The sequence below is a fragment of the Lepidochelys kempii genome, chromosome 6, assembly GCF_965140285.1.
Source record: "Lepidochelys kempii isolate rLepKem1 chromosome 6, rLepKem1.hap1, whole genome shotgun sequence".
NCBI lineage: Eukaryota > Metazoa > Chordata > Testudines > Cheloniidae > Lepidochelys > Lepidochelys kempii.
Window position 1 is genome coordinate 113,790,543 of NC_136385.1, and position 27,023 is coordinate 113,817,565.

Below are 27,023 nucleotides of genomic sequence, written 5' to 3' on the forward strand. Positions count from 1 at the left end.
CTGATTTGTGTCCATTTATTCTTTTACGTAGAGACTGTCCAGTTTGACTAATGTACATGGCAGAGGGGCACTGCTGGCATACGATGGCATATATCTCATTGGTAGATGTGCAGGTGAACAAGCCTCTGATAGTGTCGCTGACGTGATTAGGCCCTATGATGGTGTCCCCTGAATAGATATGTGGACACAATTGGCAACGGGCTTTGTTGCAAGGATAGGTTCCTGGGTTAGTGGTTCTGGTGTGTGGTTGCTGGTGAGTATTTGCTTCAGGTTGGGGGGCTGTCTGTAGGGAAGGACTGGCCTGTCTCCCAAGATTTGTGAGAGTGATGGGTCGTCCTTCAGGGTAGGTTGTAGATTCTTAATGATGTGTTGGAGCGTTTTTAGTTGGGGGCTGAAGGTGATGGCTAGTGGCGGGGTTCTGTTATTATGTGTGTTTATAAATCTCCTCATTATATTTTCCACTGAATGCATCCGATGAAGTGAGCTGTAGCTCATGAAAGCTCATGCTCAAATAAATTGGTTAGTCTCTAAGGTACCACTAGTACTCCTTTTATTTTTGCATATAAATATGAGAATTCATCATCCTACTGCATGTATAATCATCGATCTGAATGTCCTCCCCAAAGGTATTGCTCAGAGGTTTTTTTTGAGAGATATTACAGCTATTTTTGTGGTCATGTACCACTGTTTTGGTCAGTGATGTTTCTGAACTTCAAGAATAATCAGCATTATGTGCTGTTGGTTGTGCTGTGCCCTCTTGCTGTCAGTGAGATATGCACTGAGAGAAATCCTGATTCCTAGTATGAGGGGTAAAAATTTTACTTTAAAAGCTAATTTACTTTTGAGTCAACTCTTCCATAGAGTTTTAACATTGTGTGTAAAGTTTTATTGCCACAGTGAAAATACCTCTGTATACTTGAGTTCTGTATTTTAAAAAGCTCCCAACTACCTCATAATGACTCAAGAACTAAAAGGGAAAAAACTACTCATTCATGAAACAAGTACATGCTGAAGTTAGTTACTAAAATGCTATAGAAACTTTTCAACTATTTCTATATTTTTTTCTAACTGTTCAAGTACAACAGACCATAATAAACCATATTCTAAAGAGCTCAAAGTAAAACTGAGGATAAACATATTTTCAAAAGCATCTAAGGGACTTGGATGATGTCAGCTTTCAAGTACCTTTTTAGAAGTGACTTAGGCACTTGTCATTTAAATGACATATGTGCTTTTGAAAATGTTAACACCAGCAGGTCCCAGAGTGTGAATTCATCCCATCTTGATCAGCATCCAGTCAAGGAAAGAATCAGAATTATAATGGTATCTGTCATCTGCTGTGAAGTGGAACAAAAGATGCCCAGCCCTGTACTTCATTCTCTCCTAATTGCAAAGAAAACTGCTAGGATCAGAAGTTTCAAATTGGAATACCTCAATAGTTTAGCAGAAAAGTCAAAATTAAAATATACTTGAACCTGCTTGGGCACCAAACGTAGGCAGTGTTCCTATTTAAAGCAAGCTCTCCTTAGTCCCATCTGACAATTCAACAGGAGAAATTTGTTTTATTTTGGAATGACCATGTTCTCAGTGTAGGTTTTTGCCCTTTGCTTTGTTTTGGTTCTGTTCCCAGAGTATTTATGAAGATGTTCCTTGTTGTAGCAGCCATCAGGGAGGAAGGGATCCATTTCTATCTCCTCCTAGACAACCATTGGATCAGGGTACAATCCAAAGACCTAGCAGAAGAAAACTCTCCATGAGCATTCCAGACTCTGGAGAAGCATGGCTTTGTCCTCAATCAGGAAAAGAGCCAATTGACTCCTCCATGGAAGATTCAACATTTGGGACTAAAATTGTGATGGTACAGGTAAGTATTTGTGTCTCAGGAGAGAGAGAGAAAACTAAGAACACTAGTTTTGAGTGGTTAGCAGTTTCAGAGGAGCGTCACTATCCATTTGTTATGTTGTTTCTGGAAATGATGGGGTCATGTATGTGTTCCCTTCAGTGGACCCAGGCTCACATGAGACTTCTTCGGAACTGTTTTCTATACCAAGTTTTATCTTGTCCAGTATCAAATGTCCAACACCTAGGAGTAGTACTGAACTCACTCCACTAGTACCTGTGGGGCAGCAGATTTACATAAAATAGTCGTCATGCCTGAGGGCCAGCCTAGAAGGTTGCAATACCCATTCAGGAAACTAGAACAATCCTATGATCGTGGGTTTCAAAAGAGAGAGGAGGCCCATTGTAGATGTCTGGAGCTTAGGGTGATACAGTATAGCGCTGCTTCCCACCATGAATAATGGTTGGTTGTTAGTATAATGGAGAAATGTCTGCCACAACTTGCTTACTTGTAAGGCCTCTGTCTTCAGAGGGAGGCACAACAGCAGCCTCTCCTGAGTAGAAAGAACCTGGGAAGGTTAAATGTCACTGACGACTGGAGCAGCAGGAGGAAGATAGACCAAACAAGGTGGAGGGTTTTTCTGCAGATTTCCACAAACCTGACAAGAACATTTGGCTCTTCAGTGGCAGTCCTGGTTTGCTTCCCTTCAGTTTCAAGGTTCTCAAATTTTTGCCCATCAGAAGGACCCAAGGGTCATAGCAACAGATGTCCTGTCTTAGTCCCGGCACCAGAGTTCTTATATGCTTTTTCCATTGCTTCCTTCTTTTATTGAGGATTAGTCATTAGATCAAGAGGGAGAAAACAATAGTAATCTTAGTGGCACCCCTTGGCCAAAGAGGCAATGTTGTCCCAACCGAGTCATTTCAGCAAAGAGGTCTCCCTCGTTTCGGGTACACTGGAGGGATCTTTTATCTCAAGGCTTAGTGTTTGTGTGGTGGTTCCTGAGAAAGAAAGAGAGGATATTTGGAAAAGTTCATCTCCACTCTGGAAACCTCACCGTGATTCCTTTCTGACATATGAGAGAGCATGGCTGATATTCAAAAGTAATGGTATAAGATCTACAACACTCCTTCAACATTGACCACGATGTTTGGAATTCTTGCAAGTCGGCTTTGTATCATGGGTATCAAGAGTCTCCATTCTGAAGGGCTGACTGATGTTTTGTCAACCATACTTAGTATAACAGGTAAGACGAGGGTTTTATCTCTTCCCCAGGATGTCAGCTGTATGTAGGAGTGGCAGAATTTGGTTTTTATCGTTTTTTGTAATTTTGATCAATCATATTGATTTTTATCTTTGTGTTTATTTTTAACTTTTTTAATTTTCACAGGTGCGGGAAATTAGGGGGTGTATGATTAGGGTGGTGGTGGTGACAGTAGAGTTGCAAAGGGCTTTCAGCTCAGCCAAAGGACCCGAGATAACCCCTGAGTGCAAGGTCTGGGGGAGATTGAAGTCCTGGCCCAGCAGAGCAGAGATCCCCAATCAGGGCCACAAGGAGGAGGAGGAGCCCCCAGCTGCAGGGACCGCCACCCCACTGCTGAATGGCTCCTGCCCAGGGATGGGCCCTCTGCTCTTGGTTGTGAGTGAGTGAGTGGCTGTGACAATGGAGCTACAGAGGGCGCTCTACGCAGCTACTGGGCTGGTTTCACTGGATCCCTGCATACACTAGGTGTATGGGAGGCTGCACTTGCTGACTTTTACTGTTGGATTTTTTTGTTGATTTGTGTGTCCAGTGAAATTGATGTTTACTGATGACTGGCAAGCCAAATCCTGCCAGTTTACTGGTATCAGAGAGCTTTCTTTGGTGGCAGTAGTGCCATGTGTATAGAGGTGAGAGGTGGACTTAGTTTACAGGACCCAAATCCGTTGAGTCTTTATAGGTAGAATCAAGTATCTTTAAATGCCACCCAGAAACTAATTGGAACCTAGTTCATGTCAGAGAACAAATTTGATCTGCTTCCTGCAGGAAGCACCACTTAATCAGACATCTGCATTCTATGCCATTTCCAGGTGGTCTTGAGGGGCCAGCACCATGTACAACATGTTAAAGTAATCCAATCTACAGGTGGATCACTGTGCCTCCAGTCTGTATCCAAAAGAGGTCTCAAGGTGTAAATAACCTTTTTATCTAGACAAGTGTAATTTGACTGATGTGATATGAAGATAAAAATATGTCTTGATCCCATGCAAGGTAATGAATCAAAGGAAAGAGACTTATTACTCAGTGTGTTTGTAGGTTTTTTTTTCTAAAAGGGATGTTTCAAGATTTCATAATAGAATTTAACCCCAGAAAATGGTAGTGAAACTGAACTTTGTTTTTTCACAGCATACTCTGTAGTGGAATGTACTACCCAATCCCCTCCAACGTTAAAATGCTTTTTTTGTAGTCTACTGGTGACAGCTCACCACTGTCTTACATATAGAAAGAGGCTCAGAACAAACTTGAATCTGAACTCTCTTGAACTGTGGGAATATTGAGATGCTGATCTGGTTCTGAACTTCAGAGTTCAGGCCTATGTCTGTATATAATGGCTTCTCTGATAGTGAAGGTGGTTCTTTAAGTGCTGGTCTCTGTTTATTCCACTATGGATACTCATGTGCTTCGTGTACCTGAGGCATGAAAATTATTGCTAGCCGTGTCCTTTGGACCCTCGGCCTCATGCTCTGAACTTAGGATATAAGGGGCAGTGTGGACCGAGCACTTCTCCAGTTCCTTCCTGTGATCTAAGAGCGAATGCTTCAGTGTCCACAGAATTTGCTGCGTCCTTCAGCATTTTTTAAATAGTTTTATTTTACAATAGATAGCTAGAATAGATTGGGCTTGGAATGTCTGTGACAGGATGCTCTACCCACTGCAGATATAGCATCTCCTGCTGGCCCTTCTGGGAAATAGCCCACCAGGTTGACACCTCTCCCCACAGTTGCAAGCTGTCCCTCCTCCTCTGTCTTTGTCTGCAGCCCCTCTTTAGCTCCAGGAGCTGCTGCGGCCTCTTCGTGACTCACCCCTCCGGCTAGTTCACTGTCATGGTTCCCCTTCCAATTGGGGGCTGGAAAGGAAAGGAAATCTCCCAGACAGGCTCAGGCAGTTTTCCTATGCACTACCCCACTGGTGCTACTTCCACAGTGACTGGTTGGGGAACCTGGGTTCACCCTCTACTCTGGGTTCCTGCTCTGGGACCCTCTAGTCAGCAGTCAAGGTATGTTCCACCCATACCTTGCTGCATTCCTCTGAGTCCTGTCCTAACCTTCTGACTCTTCCTCCCTTCTCTGGGTCTGTCAGTTTCACTGCTCTGTCCTCCCATGGAGCAACTGCAGCCTAAGTGTGTCTGCAGTCTCCAAACGCTCCTCCCTCTTCCAAGGGAGTGACTACAGCTTATACCCTTTATACATGAATTTAAGGAGTACTGTTATTGCCTCTCTTCCTTATTCAGCCTTCCTGTTAAACTTTAATGGTTGTGAACTTAGACCAGTTTGATCTAGCCTTACCCACATAAACCCATGTTGTACATCTACCCTCTCATATTCACACCATTTATTTTCAGTTGGTTAATTTATTCATGGTAACCTGCATTTGTGCATTTCTCTCTTTGATAACTCAGATATTTAAACATGTAAAAGCATAAAGGTGGGCACTTCTGCTGTTGGACAATAATCTCCCTTTGAGAACTGTAAAAGGTGTAAAAATTGGCATGGTAGAAAAGGGTGTGTTGTTGGAATCCAGAATCTTTTTCACAATGTTGAAGTCTTAAGTGTATTTAAATAAACAAGAGATTCTTTGCCAGAAGCAGGAAGCCTGTGAAGAAGTCGGTGGGTTAAGGGGAGCAATTAGGAAAATAAGGACATTGCTGGAAAGCTAAGAGACTCATTGATCTTTGCTGCAGAGGATATTGGCGAGATACCTGCCTTGGAACTGCTCTTTTCTGGCAGTAAAGATGAGGTACTATCCAAGACTAAGGTGTCAGAAGAAGAGATGTTGGAACAAATTGATGATTTAAAAATCAGTAAGTCTCCAGGCTCAGATGGTACACATTCAAGAGTTCTGAAGAAGCCTAAGTATGAAGTGGCTGAGCCGCGAACAGAAATATGCAGTGTTTTACTGAAACGGCTGCTTTTCCAGAGAGTTTGAGGGTAGCAAATGTTTTACCTATGGTTAAAATAAGGTCTTGCAGAAGTGATCTGTGGAATTAGACCAGTGAGCTGTACATCTGTTCCTGGCAAACTGGTTAAAATAGTAATTAAAAATAGAATAGTGAACACTTGGAAGATCATCGTATCTAAATCTAACCATTACTGCTTCTGCAAAGGAAAACAGTCACACTAATCTATTACAATTCTTCAAATGTGTCAGTAAAGTAGTGGATAAAGGAGATTAAGTTGACAATTTTAGACTGTCAAAAGGCATTTGAGAGGGTCCCTCACAAGAGATTGTCAAAGAAACTAAGTAGTCATGCGGAGAGAGGCAAAGTATTGTTATGGATCAAAAATTGATGAGGTGACAGGAAACAGAATAGCATCCAATGACCAGTTCTCATGGCAAAACAGTGGGGTACCTCATGGTTCTGTACTAGGATCAGTGTTGTATATATTAAATTACTTGGAAAGGTAGTGAGCCTTGAAGTAGCAAAATTTGCAGCTGAGACAATCTTATTTGGTTAGTAAAGACCAGAGATGACTGGTGAAGAATGAGGAACATGATGGCAAATAAAGTTGTGTTGATAAGTAGAAAATAATGAAGACTGTAGGAAAAATGTACGCTATTCATACATAGGGCCATACCAAATTCATGGTCCAATTTGGTCTATTTCATGGCCACAGGATTTTAAAAAGAATAAATTTAATTATTTCAGGTATTTTAAATCTGAAATTTCAGTGTTGTAATTGTAGCAATCCTGACATAAAAATGGAGGGGGTGGGGGTCGGTGTGTGTTGTGGTACTGCATTCAGTGCTGGGCAGCTGGAGAGCAGCAGCTGCTGGCTGGGAGCTCAGCTCTGAAGGCGGAGATGCTGCCAGCAGTAGCGCAGTAAGGATGGCATGGTATGGTATTGCCACCCTTACTTCTGCGCTGCTCCCTGCAGAGCTGGGCCCTCAAGTCAGCAGCTGCCACTCTCTGGCTGCCTAGCTGTGAAGGCAGCAGCGCAGAAGTAAGGGTGGCATGGCATGGTATTGTAACCCTTACTTCTGCACCGCTGCTGCTGGAGCACAGCCATCCAGCTCTGAAGGCAGTGCAGAAGTAAGGGTGGCAATACTGCGATCCCCTAAAATAACGTTGTGACTCCCCCATAAGTCCTTTTTGGGTCAGGACACCCAATTTGAGAAATGATGGTCTCGCCCGTGAAATCTGTATAATCTAGGGTAAAAGCACACAAAGGACCAGATTTCACGGGGGAAGACCAGATTTCATGGTCCGTGATGCATTTTTCATGGCACTGAATTTGGTAAGACCTATTCATACACCTTACAAGGTCCTAAATTTAACTTGGAGAAGGGACCTGGTATCATTGTAGGCAGCTCAATGAAACATCTGCCTGTTGTGGGTTTCATACACCTTTCTCTGGAGCATCTAGTACTAGCCATCATTGGAGAACAGGATACGAGACTAGATGGACTTTGGGTCTGATCTGATAATTTCTATAAATGGGCTCTTTTTAGTCATAAGAAGTTGTCTAACTTATTTTGTAGCTCAGTTGAAACAGTGTCTCCCCTTCCTTACTTCCCTGCATGCTCTTGATTTAGAGATCCTTTCATGTCTTCCGATGAAGTGAGCAGTAGCTCACGAAAGCTTATGCTCAAATAGATTGGTTAGTCTCTAAGGTGCCACAAGTCCTCCTTTTCTTTTTGCGAATACAGACTAACACGGCTGCTACTCTGAAACTGTCATGTCTTATAGTGCGTGGCAGCCATGGCACTGAATTTTCGTTTGATCGGTTTCTTGAACTCTTACATTTCAGTTTTTAAGAATTAATTGGTTCAAAATTTTTGTGCAATGTTTACAGAGAAGATGGAAACCTGATAAAAGAATGAATGTTGGTGCGGTGTAGTTCATTTCTTTGTTATATATAAGATGCCATTTCTCTTCTTACCAAGAAGGGAATAACATTAATAGAATGCTAACGTTGAGCACATACTTCTTCAGTGAATGGCCAAAGGTCAATTTAACTGCTGTGAAATTTGTGTAGCAGTACCTGTAATTTGCTATGAAACTTTGCTTTTAAAACATTTTCACAGTTTGCCAGTCTATAGGTATCATTTTATAAGATTATAATCTAGAGGAAAATTATTTCCCTGCAATACAGTATTTAATATTTAAATTGCATTGCAATACATCTTACTTCCTACCATTTGAACTTTTCTCTGCTGTAATACCATTAAGTGCTGTTTTTTGTCTGATTTGTCCAATATGTCCAACAGAACTGAAGCCTACTTTTATTTTCTTCAGGAGTCATTTTGTTCCAAATACGTTTATTCAGAGTGTTTTATTAATAAAACTATATCTGTGAAATCTTCTTGATCTGATTTCATGCCTTGCATTTCTAAGACTAAACAACTGTAACCATGTTACAGACTAATCACATCTAAACTGGAAATACTGATCATAAACTTTTTTCTTCTAGGTTGCAATAAAAATAATTGACAAAACACAATTGAACCCAACTAGTCTTCAAAAGGTAGGCTTCTTTGTTTAACTGTTCTTATCTTTCACCTGTACTACAACTTGTTTCCCTTTACCTCTTCCTTCTCTGACTCCTAAATTCACATGTTGTGGTCCCTGAAGCAACACCTACCTCACATTTCATATAAATACACAACTGAGCTACTGCACCTTAATGCTAACTTTCCTTGTAAAAGGCCTGTTTTGGACAGTTTTGCAGTCTTGCAAGATGAGCACATCCTTCAAATAAAGAATACATACAAAGCTACAAACAGAGAAAATTACATGTCTTTTGCCAGTCTTACTTTGTTACGCAAATGACCTGAACTCTTAAGTAAATTGAAAAAGAGTTCATCTGGCTTCCTTTTTTTTTCCTTCCACATGTGTCCAATTCAGTAAAAATGGCATCCACGAGCATCTGTTTTATCTCAGTCACTTCAATAGTCACTTTGTTAAATTTACAACTACAAAGTTTCAGTCTCTGGGCTAAAAGTCAAACGGTGGCTATGCCTCATACATAATCACCAGCAAAAAAGATTCTGCTAATTGAAATGTAATTCTTTTGATGAGTGGGGGTGGAGGAGAGAAACCATCTCACTTTCTGCCATAGTCATATTGGCTCATCTATGCTAGCAAGAATAAGTGATAAATACTATTTTTGTCACTAAGTACACAGATACGACCTAGAGTTGTACACAGGGGGAACACCTGTTAGGCACTTTCCTGACTAAAACACTGATAGCCAAAGGCTTTTATGTATGTACTTTAATAAAAATATATGGATTTATCCTATTTTGGTAAGATATAATACCAGGAATTTGTTTTATGTGAAATCAAGCTAAATACACTAGATAACAGATATTTATTCAGATTTATACAAATGGTTAAAAGACCATATGCATAGGTGCTTTTATCTAAATTAATGGCACAAAAGCAAATGGGGAAAACACAAGCTTTTGGGGACTGGATGGCTCAGTTAATTAAGAGATGGAGTTTTTCATTTGGCTCAGGTAAACTATGACTGTAAGTTATCATCTGATGGCTCTTTAGCTTCTCTGAAAATAGTTTCATTCAATTTTAAGTAAAAGGTACACCCATCACAAAAGCAACCACCACAGTCCACTTTTTTGGGGGCTTCAGCAGAAGTGCAGAAAAATGCAAAAATGTATAAATATACATTAAAACATTTGTGATGCAATTTGTAATTATATGTTTGTTGGCTTTATTCATATTTTGTATTTAATTATATGAGTTTTACACTGAAGTTTTAAAATATTGTTATGAAAGTGTATGTCACTTTAAATAAGAGAAGTTACTACATTGTTGGAAATCTACACATGAAAGTCAAATGATTTGTTAGTTACTCGGAGCACCTTGGAAGAAGAATTGGGGGAGAGATGGAAAGACAAACAGAGATAGTGGCAGGTAATCAGGAATGTTCAGAGCAGCTTTTTTGTGAGTGGTGAAGGGGCGGCCAGAAAAAAGAGAGAGGCATGGAGCAGCTGAGGAGAAACAATATCCATATCTTAGTGTATTTCAAAGATCTCTACTATCTGGAACTTGTACCACTACGCGGAAAGCAAACACCTTGCAGGTCACAGGATTTAACAAACCAGGAAAACCCAAGGTTAGAAATATGTACTCATTGATCCCTTTCCAGTTTTCAACCTGTTCCATCTCAATTTCAAACCATTGTTATGGCTTGATGGTTCTCATTTTCATTTTATTTTTTTATATTTACACTTCAGTTGTGTAGCTGGTTTTAGTAGTTTGGGTTAGGATTAGATTTTCGGAAATTATTGCCACCTATTTCCTTAGTATCCGAAGATCAAATGACTTGTTATTTCTTAAAAGAGAGTCTGGCAGAATAGGGTCAAAATATTGGGATGTAGATGAGATTAACATTAAAGAGATGAAGTTGCTAACCTGTTGGTTTTGGTGAAGATCTCATGTTTTAAGAGAGTGATGTGATTGAATGATTTACTCTTCCGTGATCAAGCAAAGACGATAATTTATTTCTTGCAATAACTTTTCAAAAACTTGGGGCACAAGTGTAATTGTGGAAAATACACATGCCCAACGTAAGTAGAATTTGTGCATACAGAGAACCAGTTAGACATGTACCTAATCATCCACACACGCATGCAGCTGCATGTTTAAAGGGTGATGTTTCAAAAGTTTGCTGCATGTTGTTTGAAGTTAATCTTTCAGCATCAGGGTTGTGTAGCAGAGTTTATAGCCGGCTGTGAATCAGCAACGAAGATGTGCAGTGCAGTTTGCAAAGGTGGAAGCTGTCTCAGCCTAGGAACCTTAGAAGCATAGATAAAATATTTGGTGGTGATAAGAATGGTACATAGTAGCTAAGCACTGACACTCCAGCTGTATATGAGTCATCTTTAGGTGACAGAGCCAGTGATGGTGATGCTGGCGCCTTCCAGTCTACTAGTTTCCTCTCTCTATCCATCTCTCATCCCAAATGTTTGGGTTTTTTTGTAGGGACACTTGAGATTGATTTGTGTAAAGACAACTTACTTTCTAGAACCTAATTACTATGATAATACCTCTGCATATTTTAAATTTATTTGAATACTGTACTTCCCTGTTCTTGTAGCGTTTTCCCTGCTAGTATTGTTAGATTAATCAAATTTTTCTAAAAGCCCTCTCTTGCCCCCCAAAATATAACATGTAATTTTTTGAAAATGAGTTTCTATATTACAGAAATTCACTTTATTTTAGCTAAGATACTGTGTATCTTGTGTACATTATTAATGCAATGATTTATGATTTATAACTAGGTACTGTACTGAAAATTCCTTCCTAGTGAAGAACTTGACATAAATAAAATTGCTAAGTCATTCTGGAAAAATACATTAATCAGTTTTCATTTTGTGTGTTTCAACTGTCTTAGAAGGAAAAATAATTACCATACTATGGTGCAAATCACTTGTTAATTTCTTTTTTTAAGTTAAGTATCCAAATATATGATGGCTGAAGAACAGTGTGTAGTTATTTGGCAGTTTACAGGCACTTTCCTTTAAGGACTTCAAAGCATTTTACAAACAGTTAATTTAAACATACGGTGTCCTTTCTGTGACACAGTTTTATCTATGGTACCTACCTCAAGGATAAGTGTCCGGGACTAGAAATGTCCTGCCTGTTTATTGTAACCACTTGTCTTATGCTTAGATTGTGAGTTCTTTGGGACAGTGATAGAATTTAAGTTTTTGTACAGTGCTTAGCACAGCATGGTTCTGGTCCCTGATCAGGGCTCCTAAGCACTGCCAGAATTCAAATAACAAGCGTCTCTCACAATGAATCAGTTCATAGTTACAGATAGAAACAGAACTCCAGCCCCCTTTTCTGATCACTAGCCAACACTTCAGTTTGCATGCATCACTTCCTATATCTGTCCGAATATAGGTTTAAAACTTAATTTAACTTTAGGAACGTGCACAAAAGCCCTCTCCTCCTGAACTATTTCTCTTTGTGTCAAGGCTGTAAGGGTGTGCTTTTAGGCTAGCTGAATTACTGATTGTAATCTTAATTTTCTTTGTTGCCGCTTTTGTTACCTCTTGGTTTCTCAGTAAGGGTCACATGGGTTTTTAGTAATTTTTCACTGAAACTTAATACCTAATGCTAGCACCATTTTATTCTGCTATGTAAATAAGCTCTGAAAAATAGACAGGCTTAGTAAAAGTAGTGTGATTCTCAGTGTCTTGTTTTCCAGGTTATTGTGGGGGCCTAGGGGCACTCTGGGGCATGGTAGAGAGTCTGTATACACTTTTCTTGCCCGATGACTACTTCTGCTCAATCCCTCCAGTAACAATTTTGCTTAGTTCTTCCCCTATATCCAAGCCTGCACACTCCTTAAATTAGCAAAGGTGAACACGTGGCTTTGTTTGTTAATCAAATGTGGTAACACACCTAGTTCTCTCATATTTTAGCATAGTTGCTGTTGTGCCTGCCGCTCTTACTTCTTTCTCCTCCTCTGTCTACTTCATCCGTGGTGAAACACCACTGTTATGGACCATTAGGATTATTCATGGTCAAAGATGTTTGTGCCATTCAACAGGAATGGTGCAAAGGATTTTCTTTTCCTCCATTTTGTTGGCTCTTATTTTTGTTTCTCACACCCCAACCTTTTTTTAATGTAAATTATTTTAATGTCCATTGAGTCATAGCTGCAGCTGCTACTCCCTGCAGATTACAAGACACATTTAAATAGGGAAGATACTAATTTTTTAGAATGTGCGGATAGATCTTGTTGAGGGAAACTTGCAGTAGCACTATGATGTTCTTATTTTCATCAATTCTTGTTATCTCTGACTTAATCTGCAGGATCCTCTAGGCACGGAACGGTCACTCATTTTTGTCCATTTTGTAATGTAGTGTATTTTCGACTTAGATCTTTCTTTATTAAGTATACCATAGCCTTTTAATTCACTAGTGAAACTGTAAAGCTACTGTTGGATTTAAAAAAAAAACCCACTTGATTGCTCCCTTTCTTGTCAAGCCAGAGCAGCTTTCACAAAATAATCAAGACTTGAGAATGCCAACCATCTGGAGTCTTGGGATGATGTGAGGGGATGTGAACGGTTTGCAGTTGATTACAACTTACTGCGCTGCCTAAAAAGATGATTTCTTGTGTCCCCTTCTCTCAAGCCTCCTGAGAATGGACATTTGCAAAATAAAAGGGAATGTATATACAATAGCATTTGTATTTCAGTGTTCTCATAGTGATGTCTATCTTATATTTAGGTTGTCAGTTAGAAGAAATGAGTGTTTATGGCATTCATAATTCAAGTTTTTGAAGGCAGTACTACATATTAAAATAACATGACCTACATGTCAGTTTTTCAGTGTAACAGAAAATAAGTGCATAAAGTGCAGAAGGGTTAACTTTGTCTTTTTTAATTTAAGAAAACTATACATCAATAATCCAAGACTTTGCCTTAGTGTAATTTGTCATCTTGGCTAATATCAGAAAATTGGGGACTGATTATCTTATTTTGATATTAAAAAAAATAAAACCCTAGCCTAACACTTGTGTGTGTATATATATAGTGTGTCAAATTTGACCATGATATAACTTCTAAAACTATTTTATAAGAAGGGCCACATGGCTTCCCATTTCCCATATAGGCAACAAAGTTCCCACTTGTGGAATTTCCGTTTAATAGTCCCATCATGGGGAGGCATGGTTTGTATGCCTCTCTCCTCTCCCCACAATGGAACTGGCAGGCAGTTGACCCCTCCTAACCCTGCATACCCCTCTGAAATCTAATTAAGCAAGGTCCTCTCCACTCAAAGTATAAGAGACGATAAAGGACATTTTATGTAATCAGTAAGACTCTAGAGGTGAGGCATTGCCTGAGATTCATGACCAAATAATCCCCTACTTGTCATAATGGAAGGGAAATGCGATGGATTTTGTTTGCTGTCATTCATTTTGGTAAGTAAATGTAGTGTTCATGAAAGGTATTGGATTGACATCCCAGAGGCCAAAGTTGGCTCTCTAGCCACAGAACAAATACAGCATAGGCTGTGACAAAGCAAACATCATCATCATGAATCCCTGCAACTGTGCCTCAATTCTTACTTGGAGGGACCTTCCTCTGGGACCAAGAGGGAGATTCTCTCTCACCTACTACCTGATTAGTGCTTGCTTGTTGGCAGTATCTGTAAAAATTGTTGTGCTTTTTGTGATGTAAATAGTTAATGTTGACCAGTAACTTATTTGTGACTATCAGATAGTGACTGCTAAGCCATTCGAGAGCTATCTTAAAATAAAATCCTTTAATACACCATGGTATTGCCAGTATTTGGAATATGAAATGCTGCAGTAAGTATGACCTTCATAAGTAATAAATGTAACCTTTTAATGAAACTTATTAAAGTGAACTGGATCAGAACCAATAATCTTGAGATTAAAGCCTCAGTTTATCTCTTGAAGTATCCAGTGTCCCTTTAGAAGAACTTTTTTTAAAGCTGGCATTTTACTCCTCTTGTCTGAAAAAAGATTATTCTGTCCATTTGAAAGTAAAATATGTAGTATTCCTGTGTTTCTCACATTTACTCTACCATTTATTAGGATTAGGTATGGAACTCTAAACATTAGATATAGAACAAAATAATCAGCTTCTTAGAAAGAAATGAATGGTAATTGTTTTGTCACTAGTTTATTTGATTTCCTATTATCTTTTTTATTTCAGCTTTTCAGAGAAGTAAGAATAATGAAGATTTTAAATCATCCAAATATAGGTATTTCATGTTTTCCTAACATGTTGGTTCTGTGTAACTAGCTTTTTAGAAGACTGCTTGTTTTCGGAGTGATTGCACATGTCCATTTTGCTTTTGGTGTGTGAGAGCTCCAGTGCACAGTTGTCAGAGTTTTTTCCCTTAGTGGTACCTGGTGGGGCAGCATGAGCACCCTCTGTTGCCTCTCATACCGCAGGCAGGTATAAAGAGCTGTACCTCCCCAGGGTACAGAACAAGCTGGCAGACCACCTCAGCAGGTCGTTTCACAGCCAGGAGTTGTCTGTTCACCCGGACATCACAATTTCAATCTTCCAGAGGTGGGGCTTTCCGCAGATAGACGGAAATTCACCACGCAACACAACAGGAAGTGCCAGCAGGTCTGCTCCTTCCAAAATCACAGCCCAGGCTCCAGCGCGGACGTGTTCCTCCTCCATTGGGGAGGTTCTCTCCTATACACCTTTCAGACCATACCATTCGTTCACAAGGTTCTGCTCAAGATCCGGAGAGAATAAGCTCAGGTCATATGGATAGCACCAGCCTGGCCCCATCAGCACTGGTACACATCTCTCCTAGACATGTCTGTGGAATCCTCAATCACCCTGGCGCTCATCCTGGACCTTCTGACACAAGATCACAGTCATCTTCAACATCCAAATCACAAGTCGCTTCACCTCACGGTGTGGAAACTCCATGGTTGAACCTAATGGAGCTTCCCTGTTCAGACCAGGTTAGAGAGGTCCTCCTTGGCAGCAGAAAACCCTCTGAGAGCCACATACTTGCTTTCCTCCCAAAGGTTGTGTCACAGTTTCAAATCAACCAGGACATCTTTCTCCTGGTATTCTACCCTAAGCCTCATTCCAGCAGCAGGGAGCAGAGGCTTCGCTCTCTGGATGTCTGCAGAGCACTAGCCTTTTACATCGAGAGAATGAAACCATTGAGAAAATCAGTCTAGTTATTCGTGTCAGTGGCGGACAGAATGAAAGGTCAGCCTGTGTTGTCACAATGTATCTCGTCATGGATAGTGTCCTGTATTCATAAGTGCTACAACCTGGCAGGTGTTCCTGCACCTCCAATCACTGAGCTCTTCACCAGGCGCAGGCTTCTTCAACAGCATTCCTGGCTCAGGTTCCCACTCAGGAAATCTGCAGGGTGGTGACATGCTCCTCCATCCGTACTTTCGCCATGCACTGTGCGATTACCCAGCAGGCCAGAGACGATGTGGCGTTCGGACGAGTAGTGCTCCAATAACTGGAAGACTCCAACCCTGCCACCTAAACTTGGGCTTATGAGTCACCTGATTGGAATGGACATGAACAAGCACTCGAAGAAGAAAAAACAGTTACCTTCTCGTAACTGTTGTTCTTCGAGATGTGTTGTTCATGTCCATTCCAATACCCACCCTCATTCCACTCTGTCGGAGTAGCCAACAAGAAGGAACTGAGGGGGTGGCGGGTCGTCAGGGCTCTATATTGAGCACCATGAAGGCGTGACTCCAGGGGGTGTCCCAACCAACCAGAGGGAGGCTGCTTTGGGAAAGAGTCTTCTGGCTACTGTGCATGTGTGCGCGTGCGCACACCTGATTGGAATGGACATGAACAACACATCTCGAAGAACAACAGTTACAAGAAGGTTTCAGAGTAGCAGCCGTGTTAGTCTGTATTCGCAAAAAGAAAAGGAGTACTTGTGGCACCTTAGAGACTAACCGATTTATTTGAGCATAAGCTTTCGTGAGCTACAGCTACAGAAATGGTGTCCATTTCCATGACCCATCCTCCTTCCCCTCTCTATCAGAGTCTTTCTAGAGTAAGGAACTGAGGAGGGGGGGTCGGGGCAGCTTGGCCTTTTATACCTGCATGCAAGGTACTTGAGGGCACTCATGCCACCTTGATGGGAACTGTTAAGGGAAAAACTCCCCAACTGTGCACTGGAGGATGCACATGGCTACAGTGGAACGGACGTGCAACATATCTCAAGGAACAACAGTTATGGAAAGATTAGTTACAGGTTTTTTTGTTGGTTTGTTTTAAGTTAAAGCAGTGGTATACAAGTGTAATGAAGGTTCTGCATCATGGAGCCCACTTAAAGTGGTGATAGGGAGATAAGTGCTTTAACGTAAGGGCATTTCATTGGCTGCATAGACTTGCCTTGCCACGCTGATGCACCACTATATCTGAGAAGTGGTTTTTAAAGAGGAGAAAAAAGAATACTTATTGCCTGGGACCCCATGAATAATGTGATTATGCAGTCACACAAAGGACTGAAAATTGCTGCATAATTGTGCTCCAGAAGCCAACTTTCACTTAAATAAAATTTAAAAAAACCTACTCCCATGGGAGAGGAGAGAGCACTCAGAATGTAAAATTAATTTAAAGTGATACAGTATTGTCTTCAGATTCTGTAGACAATAGTTGAGGCAACAACGTACCCTGTATATAATGTATACAAATTACTGTTACCCAGTACTTTGTTTTTTGGGAGCTATGCTTAAATTAATTGATTTTTTTTCACTTGACCCTAAACTGAGGGTGTTCCAAGCCAGAATTGTACATTCATAAAAGTTTGACCCAGACTGCAAACTACTAATAAAGCATTTCAGTTTTTCCATTTAGAAGCATGAAATGGAAATAATTGCTTTTGAGAAAAGTTGTTTTGATATTGTCAAGCAGCAGTAGTCTACTTTGAGAGAATCTTCCACAAAGAGTAACAGAAAACTAGACTCCTATAATTGGTTGTAATCTTTTAGTAAATAACTGCTCTTTTTTCCTCTAGTGAAGTTATTTGAAGTAATTGAAACTGAAAAAACTCTCTACTTAATCATGGAGTATGCAAGTGGGGGTAAGTATTTTCCTTTTATGTGATACAAATGTAAAGAAATTGCCAAATGGTATTAAAGTTTTCTTTTGTAATATTCCTTAAAACAAGAAACATTGATTTCATGATAGTGCAACATTTCAGGTGAAATGTTAATTTTTTGGGAGGCATTTTCTTAAAGCTGTGCAATTTTTTAAGTAAGCCAAGCTTTATTGAAATCCAGAGGGAATTTTTTTCATAATTTTCATTGATCAGTCAGTCCATCATAGTGGTAATAGCAAAATAAGGATATTCACAATAGGCAGGAATTGGTATGACAGTTGGTTTCATTGATGTGGTATTTGGTAAAGTTAAGTATATATTCAGATGTAGTATTGTATGAAGTAATAGCATATAACATTCAGGTGGAAAAGTGTAGCAAATCTATTTGCCCTTGCATTTTAAATAACCAGTACTTCAACATTGCACTTCTTGTTTTTGAATGTTGGTGACATATGGACTATCCTGATTAAAGTGGCCCTTTTAAATTAAAGTAAGATCTGCAGTTACCAAAATCTTCTGGACTCTTCATTCTGACAGCCACATGGGCCTCTTCACCTTGAATGGTCCCTTGAAAAATTTAACTACTTGTGCTAAACAATCTGTTCCACCTTGTATTTAGCTGTGACGCTGAATACGTTTCCCAAACCTGAAGAGCTGTGAAAGCTCAAAAAATTGTCTCTCACCAACAGAAGTTGGTCCAATAAGATATTATCTCACCCACCTTGTGTCTGTAACCCCCTCTTTAAGTTCCTCCACTGACTCCCCCTTTTGAATAATTAATTCCGAATTTTTGAACAAATGTGAACATTTTCTCAGTGTTTTCCGCTGTTTGTAACTATAGCTAGAATCAAGGCATCCACTTCCTGGACACTACAGTGCTAATAAACAATGGTCACATAAACACCACCCTATACCGGAAACCTATTGACCGCTATTCCTACCTACATGCCTCCAGCTTTCACCCTGACCACACCACACGATCCATCGTCCACAGCCAAGCTCTGCGATACAACCGCATTTGCTCCAACCCCTCAGACAGAGACAAACGCCTACAAGATCTCTATCAAGCATTCTTACAACTACAACACCCACCTGCGGAAGTGAAGAAACAGATTGATAGAGCCAGAAGAGTTCCCAGAAGTCACCTACTACAGGACAGGCCTAACAAAGAAAATAACAGAACGCCACTAGCCGTCACCTTCAGCCCCCAACTAAAACCCCTCCAACACATTATTAAGGATCTACAACCTAACCTGAAGGATGACCCAACACACTCACAAATCTTGGGAGACAGGCCAGTCCTTGCCTACAGACAGCCCCCCAACCGGAAGCAAATACTCACCAACAACCACATACCACACAACAGAACCACTAACCCAGGAACCTATCCTTGCAACAAAGCCCGTTGCCAACTGTGCCCACATATCTATTCAGGAGACACCATCACAGGGCCTAATAACATCAGCCACACTATCAGAGGCTCGTTCACCCGCACATCCACCAATGTGATATATGCCATCATGTGCCAGCAATGCCCCTCTGCCATGTACATTGGTCAACCTGGACAGTCTCTACGCAAAAGAATAAATGGACTCAAATCAGATGTCAAGAATTATAACATTCATAAACCAGTCGGAGAACACTTCAATCTCTCTGGTCACGCAATTACAGACATGAAGGTCGCTATCTTACAACAAAAAAACTTGAAATCCAGACTCCAGCAAGAAACTGCTGAATTGGAATTCATTTGCAAATTGGATACTATTAATTTAGGCTTAAATAGAGACTGGGAGTGGCTAAGTCATTATGCAAGGTAGCCTATTTCCCCTTGTTTTTTCCTAAGCCCCCTCCCCCTCAGACATTCTGGTTAAACTTGGATTTGTGCTGGAAATGGCCCACCTTGATTATCATGCACATTGTAAGGAGAGTGGTCAGTTTGGATGAGCTATTACCAGCAGGAGAGTGAGTTTGTGTGTGGCGGGGGGTTGGGGGGGGTGAGAGAACCTGGATTTGTGCTGGAAATGGCCCACCTTGATTATCATACACATTGTAAGGAGAGGTTTCAGAGTAACAGCCGTGTTAGTCTGTATTCGCAAAAAGAAAAGGAGTACTTGTGGCACCTTAGAGACTAACCAATTTATTTGAGCATAAGCTTTCGTGAGCTACAGCTCACTTCATCGGATGCTCACAAAAGCTTATGCTCAAATAAATTGGTTAGTCTCTAAGGTGCTACAAGTACTCCTTTTCTTTTTGCGAATATAAACTGTGTTCTAGCTGTTATATTTGAATTCCTAGGCTCCATAGATGCATAACTAGTTTTCTAGTTGTCTAACTGGGACTAATGGTAGGGAAGGGCATAAGAATGGCCAAACTGGGTCAGACCAATGGTCCATCTAACCCAGTATCCTGTCTTCTGATAGTAGACAGTGCCAGATACTTCATAGGGAGTGAACTTCTAAGTGACCTTCCTTAGAAGTTTTTAAGGTCAGGCTTGACAAAGCCCTGGCTGGGATGATTTAATTGGGGATTGGTCCTGCTTTTGAGCAGGGGGTTGGACTAGATGACCTCCTGAGGTCCCTTCCAACCCTGATATTCTATGATTCTATGAACAGACCAGGATAGTTTATCAAGTGACCTATTCTCAAGTCCCAGCTTCTATCAGTCAGAAGTTTAGAGATTCCCAGAGCATGGAGTTGCATCCCTGACTATCTTGGTTAATGGCCATTGATGGACCTATCCTCCATTAACTTATCTGCTTCTTTTTTTAACACAGTTACATTTTTGGGTTTTGCAACATCCCTGGCCCTGAGTTCCACAGGTTGACTGCGCATTGTGTTAGGAAGCACTTCCTTATGTTTGTTAAACCTGCTGTCTGTTAATTTAATTGGATGATCCCTAGTTCATGTGTTATCTGAAGGGGGTAAATAACCCCTTCCTTATTCACTTTCTCCACCTCATTCATGATTTTATGGACTTCTATCATATCTCCCCACAGTCTAAGCTGAACAGTTCATCTTTTTAATCTTTCCTCATATGGAAGCTGTTCCATACCACTAATCATTTTTGTTGCCCTATTTGGTACTTTTTCCAATACCAAAATATATATATTTTTTTGAGATGGGACACACTGTATGCAGTATCTATCCTTTTCGTAATGGTTCCTAACGTTGTTAGCTTTTTTGACCTCTGCACATGGAGCATGCTAGTGTGTGTGCACCTCTCCCTTCTTCGATAGTTTTTGACTTAAAAGTAAGGTAATACTGCCATCTAGTGACTGGCTTGCAGAGGATAAAGGCCTAAAACTACTACAGATAACTGAGGGCATGTCTACGCTACAAACTTAAGTCGATCTATGTTAGCTCAACTTATACCTACCGTTGTAATTACTGCTGTGGTTCGTGTCCGCACTAACTTCCTTCTGTTGGTGGTGCGCATCCTCAAAAGGAGTACTTCCACTGACTTAAGAGGCGTAGTGTGGAGGACTGAGAGGATGGGCTCTCAGCTCCGCATGCAGCTTTCCCCTCTGTCCCCCCTAGCTCTTGGCTACCTGCTCCCTGCCAGGAGCCCAGCTGCGCCCTCAGGCTCTTGGCTACCCGACTACTGGGCTCCCAGTGGGGAGCCAGGAGCCCAGGCAGTAGTGCTACTGAGAGCAGAGAGCCGGGGGCAGCTGGGCTCTAGCTGGAGCCCTCCATCTGCCCTGGGGTGACAGCCCAAGCTGTAAGTCCGGCTTTCTTGTCAATTTCACAGTTCCAACAGGGAGCTGTGAAATTGACAAGAATGACAGCTAACAGCAGATGTAAGTAACCTGCAGTGTCTACACGGGCACTGCGTTGCCCTAACTACACCAGTGTAAGTCCTACACCTCTCATGGAGGTGGAATTATTATGTCGGTGTATTAGGACACTTACATCCATAGGAGCAAGGCTGTAGCGTAGACACACTGACATAATTAGGTCAACGTAAGCTGCCTTACATCAGCCTAATTCTGTAGTGTAGACCAGGCCTGAGACGCTCCTTTTAGCTGAAATGAGAGACCTGTGTGTTTGGCACAGAAGCCATTAGTACTATTATATACTTATGGAATATGCTACATGAAAATATAATAGCAGATGACTGTGCCCCAATATGGATTCCATTCCGAAAATTCCCCTTTATCTACATTTTAGTCATCTGTCTCAACTTAAGTTAAATATTCAGTAAGTCCCTCGGTTATTTGAACTACTGTTTTTCTCTGCTTTTTATATTCCTGAAACATTTCCGATAAACAGGGTTGGAATTTTTCTTTGTCTGATCCCCTGCATTTCTATGAATTTTTATTTACTAATACTTTAAAAAGAAATAGCTGTAAGATATATTTCAGGGAGTTATCACTGACTGTTGTATTTTAACTGCTGCTCTGGAAATAAAAAAAAATCTGTTCAGAAGATGCAAACTTATCAAACCATTCACGCAAACTCCTTTTGTCAGATGTTGTGTTCTTTATTGTAGTGTCTGTTGTGCATTCTGTACTTAAATCAGTTTGAGTTGATTCCAGGTTGTGACTTTTTCAAAATTAAAAGTACTTTTAATTATATATTTTTCCTTTTTTGAAGTCATAATGTGAAAAATGTTCTCTAACTTATCTGAGAGTATATAAATATTAAAATAGTGATTTGATCTTTGAACTCCTAAAATCTTAGATTATTTAAATGAAATGATTTATTTGTACTTAAAGACCTAATTATGTATGTGGAAGCATTACCTCTTCCATATCTAATGCTTACAGTTTTTCAGTAGAAAAACATTTAAGTCACACTGTGACAAACAAGTCGATATTTCACTGGATGGATAGCAACATTTAAAAACTAGTCAAGGAGGCTAGTTATAAAATGCCAGACATTAATTGACTGTTTAAAAATGCAGCCCTTTTCAATTTTTCTTCAGTACTATGTCCTTCAAATGTCCCTTGACATGTTGCATTGTTTCGTTCACATTTTGGAAGTCTTCCAAGGACCTGTTATGCCAGGATGCTTTTCTTCAATGTCTTATATATATGATTAAATTCTGGCTTTCTTCATCACATCAGTCTGGATGGTTTTTATAATAAAGACCCCATTTTATTTCAACCACAGGTTGAAACAGGGATTTGCATCATTGTAATATAATTTTTGTACACTTAGATTAACTATATTATAACACTCTGGGGCTACAACCATATTTACAAGATCCTTTAAACATTTTTGTACTGTAGATGAGGCTTATGACAGTCATCTCTGTGATACAGCAGATATTTTTCTAATGGAAATCTGAAAGGAATTCAGGACTTTTTTTTTTGTAAAGAAAGGCATGCTGCTCATTTTCTACCATAAATGATTGAAAACAAGTATTTTGCCTACATTCGGTCACCCAGCTAGTTCTTTTTAAAGTTTTTCTTTTCTCAGTGAAATTACTACATCATAGTAAATCACTCTTCTGGGCTCTTGCTATGAACCTTTTGCAAAAATGAAAAGTTAGTCCCTGTTATGATTGTTTATTCATGTGAAAAATCATTCTAACTGAAATCTCAAATTTAGCTCAAATTTTGACATTTATGTAGCTCATACAATATATGTTACTCTTACATTTACGAAACTAACCCTAGATTTTGAAATTAACTAGCTAGTATTTTAAAATATTCAACAGTTCTCATTTAATCTTTGATATGTTTCAATTGCAGGTGAAGTATTTGACTATCTTGTTGCACATGGAAGAATGAAGGAAAAGGAAGCAAGAGCTAAATTTAGACAGGTATGTATGATAGACTAACAGCTCTTAAATCCTCAACTTTAGCATTAAAAAACAGTTGACAGTGAGCTTTCCCATGGGTGCTTTCAAGCACGCTCTGTTGCTGACTTTTTGTTGCATTAAATAACAGCAAAACTAGTAGATTCCTGTAAAAAGTGAATCTAGAGTGCTAAATTATATATGACAATTAAGGACAGGGATGTCAGCAGTACAGCATGTGATGTTTAGTCCAGTTCATGTGCCAGAAAACATGACATAAATGACATCATAAACAATAATGAATATGGATAATAAACTGAAAACTTATTTGCAAATGTACTGTTATTCCCCAGTCTTTATTTTCCTTACCAGCTTTTGTTGATGATCTATTCCATGGCATACCATCTGTGGACAGTGATCTAAGAAGAAAGATCAGGAGTTAACTTCATTTTAAAAATCTGATAGCACAGAGGGAACAAGCACAGCTGTTGAAGAAAATCATATAATTTTACATACAATCTAATGTTTCAATTATGTTAAGGACATTTTGCATGAAGTAAATCTCGTAACATAAATGGACACCTTTATGCTTGTCTGTTCTGTCTTGAATAGAATAGTGTGTCCACCATTAGTTATTTGGGAAATAGTGGAAAAGTAGGAATAACTCGCTTATTCCCTGTATCTAATATTTGAATGTGTGTAATATGTTTCTGTGGAAATGTACTGTGCAGAGAAGTTTAACTGATACAAACAGTAACCTCACTAAAGTAAATGTGACAGTCGCAATAAACACTAATAGGAAAAAAGGGCAGTATTATTTAGGACAGCTTCCATTATAAGGAGGCAAAAATAAAATCAATAAAAGAAAGCACTATTTCTCTATTCATTTGAATCCTCCCTAAGTCTTGCAGTATCCTCCTTAATCTTTTGCAAGATCCAGCTGGCAGACATCACATCCCAGAAGATATTCTTTGAGTAGTGTGCAGATTGACAGGCATTAAGAGCCATTTCTGCCACTCATTCACAAAACCCTGGCGTGTATTGTTTTTGTTTGACAGGCTGTATTCCAGGTTCCTATGCTTAAATTCAGGAAGACAGAAAAATCTCCCCTTCAAATTCAGAGTTTTTGTGTGTGTTGCTTTTGCCCTCTGTCCCTTACAGTCTCAATGATATTAGCTTCTGGAGTTGTCATTCCCATCTCAGATATTGGGCTGTACCATTTTTTTAAATCCGAAAGGTTATCCTTCAAATGCAAACCCAGTAATTTAAATAAAGTTTTTCTAAGATTCAAAAGGATCAGGGAATTTTCTACCCACTGGCATGCCTAATACTAATTTTCAGCGGTCAGATCTGCTTCACCAGTATGTTCACTCTTCCCCATGGCTATTGTTCTTAATCAGGAGATTTTTTTTTTTTTCAAAAGTTCTGTCACAGTACTTACATGTTTTATTACTTCATCTACAATGTTGTATACAGTTGACCCTTCAATCCCAGTTATTTTATTCAAGTCCACTGACTTCTCTGAAAGGGAATTTGAACCAAGCCACTCTTTCCCCAAAGAGTTTATAAAACAGAGGTCACTGAACTCCAGTTCTAGAAACCTGTCTCATAGTATTTTAAAAAAAACCTGAAGGTATACAGCAACTTTTAGAATGTTCTACTAATCATATCGTCCTTTTGAGTGAGCATTTTCCATCATGGCACTGTCATTTGGGGGCACAGGATAATAAGAGCAATATTTTGGTACATGCTCAACTTCCTTGCTGTCATCCAGGTTTTTCTTCTACTTTGAAAAAGTGTGGCCATGGCTGATTATGCTGCAGTAAATAGCTTATGTATTATGCATAGAACGCATGTTTAACAGGTGAAGTATGAAAGTGTGCAAATGCCAAAAATATAACCATGCTCTGCTGCTCTCCATTTTAAGCTGCTTTTGTGCCTCAGAGAGCAAATATTTGCACTTTAAAGATGTTTTGGATTCTTTATACAATTTACTTCCCCTTGCCCTACCCTCAGGCCTCTGGGTTGATAGTCTGCTCTGATCATCCTTCCTCAGCAGAAAAATTCTCCAATGTGTGAGATGTATGAATAAAAATTAATGAAAAAAAAGGAACCCAAGTTTGTGCCTTTTGGGAAACGAGCAAATTAGGTAATTGATGCCCCCGGACTGCTCCTCGCCTGCATTAGTTTGTTAGAAAGTAGCTTTCGTTAATCTTTCTGCCTCTTCTCTGAGAAACTCTAGAAGCAGGGCTGTTTGTTAATATTCTTCTTTGAGTGCTTGTTCTTGTCAATTCCAGTTAGGAGTGTGCGCGCCACGTACACAGTCGTCGGAAACTTTTCCCTTAGCTCCCATCCGGTCAACTGTGAAGCCCCCTGGAGTAGCACCTTCATGGTGGTGGATATAGGACTCTGCTGACTCTGCACCTCCTCAGTTCCTTCTTACCACCAGTGACGGTCATTGGATCTGCGATCTCTTGCCTAGCAAGCGCTTCCCTTAGCATTCTTTACATAGCGAGGTTAGTTTAGTTTAGTTGTAGTTATTGTTAGTACATAGTGTGTATATATAGTAAGGTTTGGGAGCAGGGTTTCCCCAATCCCAACGCCCCCAACTCTTGGGCACCGGGGCGTGCCGCAAGCCCAAAGCTTTAAACCCTGCAGAACCTGCAGTAAGCCTATGCCAATGTGTGGCCTCCATGACTCGTTTCTGAAGCATCTGGGGGAGGCACACAAGGCAGAAAGGTGCAAGATATGCAGGGCTTTGTGCCCCAGGACAAAAAAGGAGCGAGATTTCCAACTTAGGCAATTGCTCATGGAATCCTCTCTTCGTCCTCAGTCTGCTGTGGACCACCAGGACCCAGCACTGAGCGCGTCCGTACGGAGCATCAGTACGTGACAGAATGCCAAGGAAGGACTCTAGTCTGAGACCCTCGTAACTGGCACTCTCCGGCACCACATGCTGAGGAGACAACCCAGCATCCCTCGCATTCACCGGTGCCATACAAGCGGCATAGAAAAGCCGACAGGGGGCGGTCCCCAGTGCTGAAAGCAGCTGGACCCGCAGGTGCTGCACCGGTGCGTCCCTTGGAGGAGCATCCGGCACCCAAGCAGCAAGAGTTGGCACCGTTGACTTCAGTTTGCCTGAGGTGAATGTCTAGTCCGGAGTCCAGCAACTCCTCAGATGGGCAGCGCCAGGTGGAGGAGTTGGAGCTACCCTCCACCCTGGACAGTTTTGCAGCTGCCAGAGATTTAATTGCCATGACGGCTCCTCAGCCCCCGGTGGTCAGAGATGAGCTCTGGTGCTGTCTAGAGACAAGCAGACCATGATGCAGCACTCACCCTCTCTTGTCAGGCACCGTTTTCCTCGGCCCCCACTCCAGATCATCATCTCCAAGGCACCGCTCTTCTGCTCTGGATTCTGTGCGGGGTTCCCCAGCATTAGCAGGATGTTGCTCCCCTTCCCTGGCACAGAGGATGGCGCGGCACCTATCCCCGGCTCCGAGAGAGGACGGCACCAGATTCCTGGCACGAGCGCCTTGACACCGGTCCCCCGCATCATCAACTTGGCACTAGTCCATAGCACAGGACACTTCGGCTCCACCGTGGTCATCACAGTGGAGATC

The 27,023-nt window shown here is 40.7% G+C and overlaps 1 protein-coding gene across 11 annotated transcripts in view; it reads left to right on the forward strand.

Annotated features, from left to right (window-relative positions):
- MARK3 (microtubule affinity regulating kinase 3) overlaps positions 1 to 27,023 on the forward strand; it is a 111,036-nt gene that overhangs the window by 29,297 nt on the left and 54,716 nt on the right. For all 11 annotated transcript variants that reach the window (XM_073349748.2, XM_073349738.2, XM_073349741.2 and 8 more), the window contains 4 exons: positions 8,513 to 8,566; positions 14,763 to 14,811; positions 17,578 to 17,643; positions 23,357 to 23,427. In XM_073349748.2, coding sequence (XP_073205849.1) covers positions 8,513 to 8,566; positions 14,763 to 14,811; positions 17,578 to 17,643; positions 23,357 to 23,427 — 240 coding nt within the window. The remainder of the gene's footprint in view (positions 1 to 8,512; positions 8,567 to 14,762; positions 14,812 to 17,577; positions 17,644 to 23,356; positions 23,428 to 27,023) is intronic.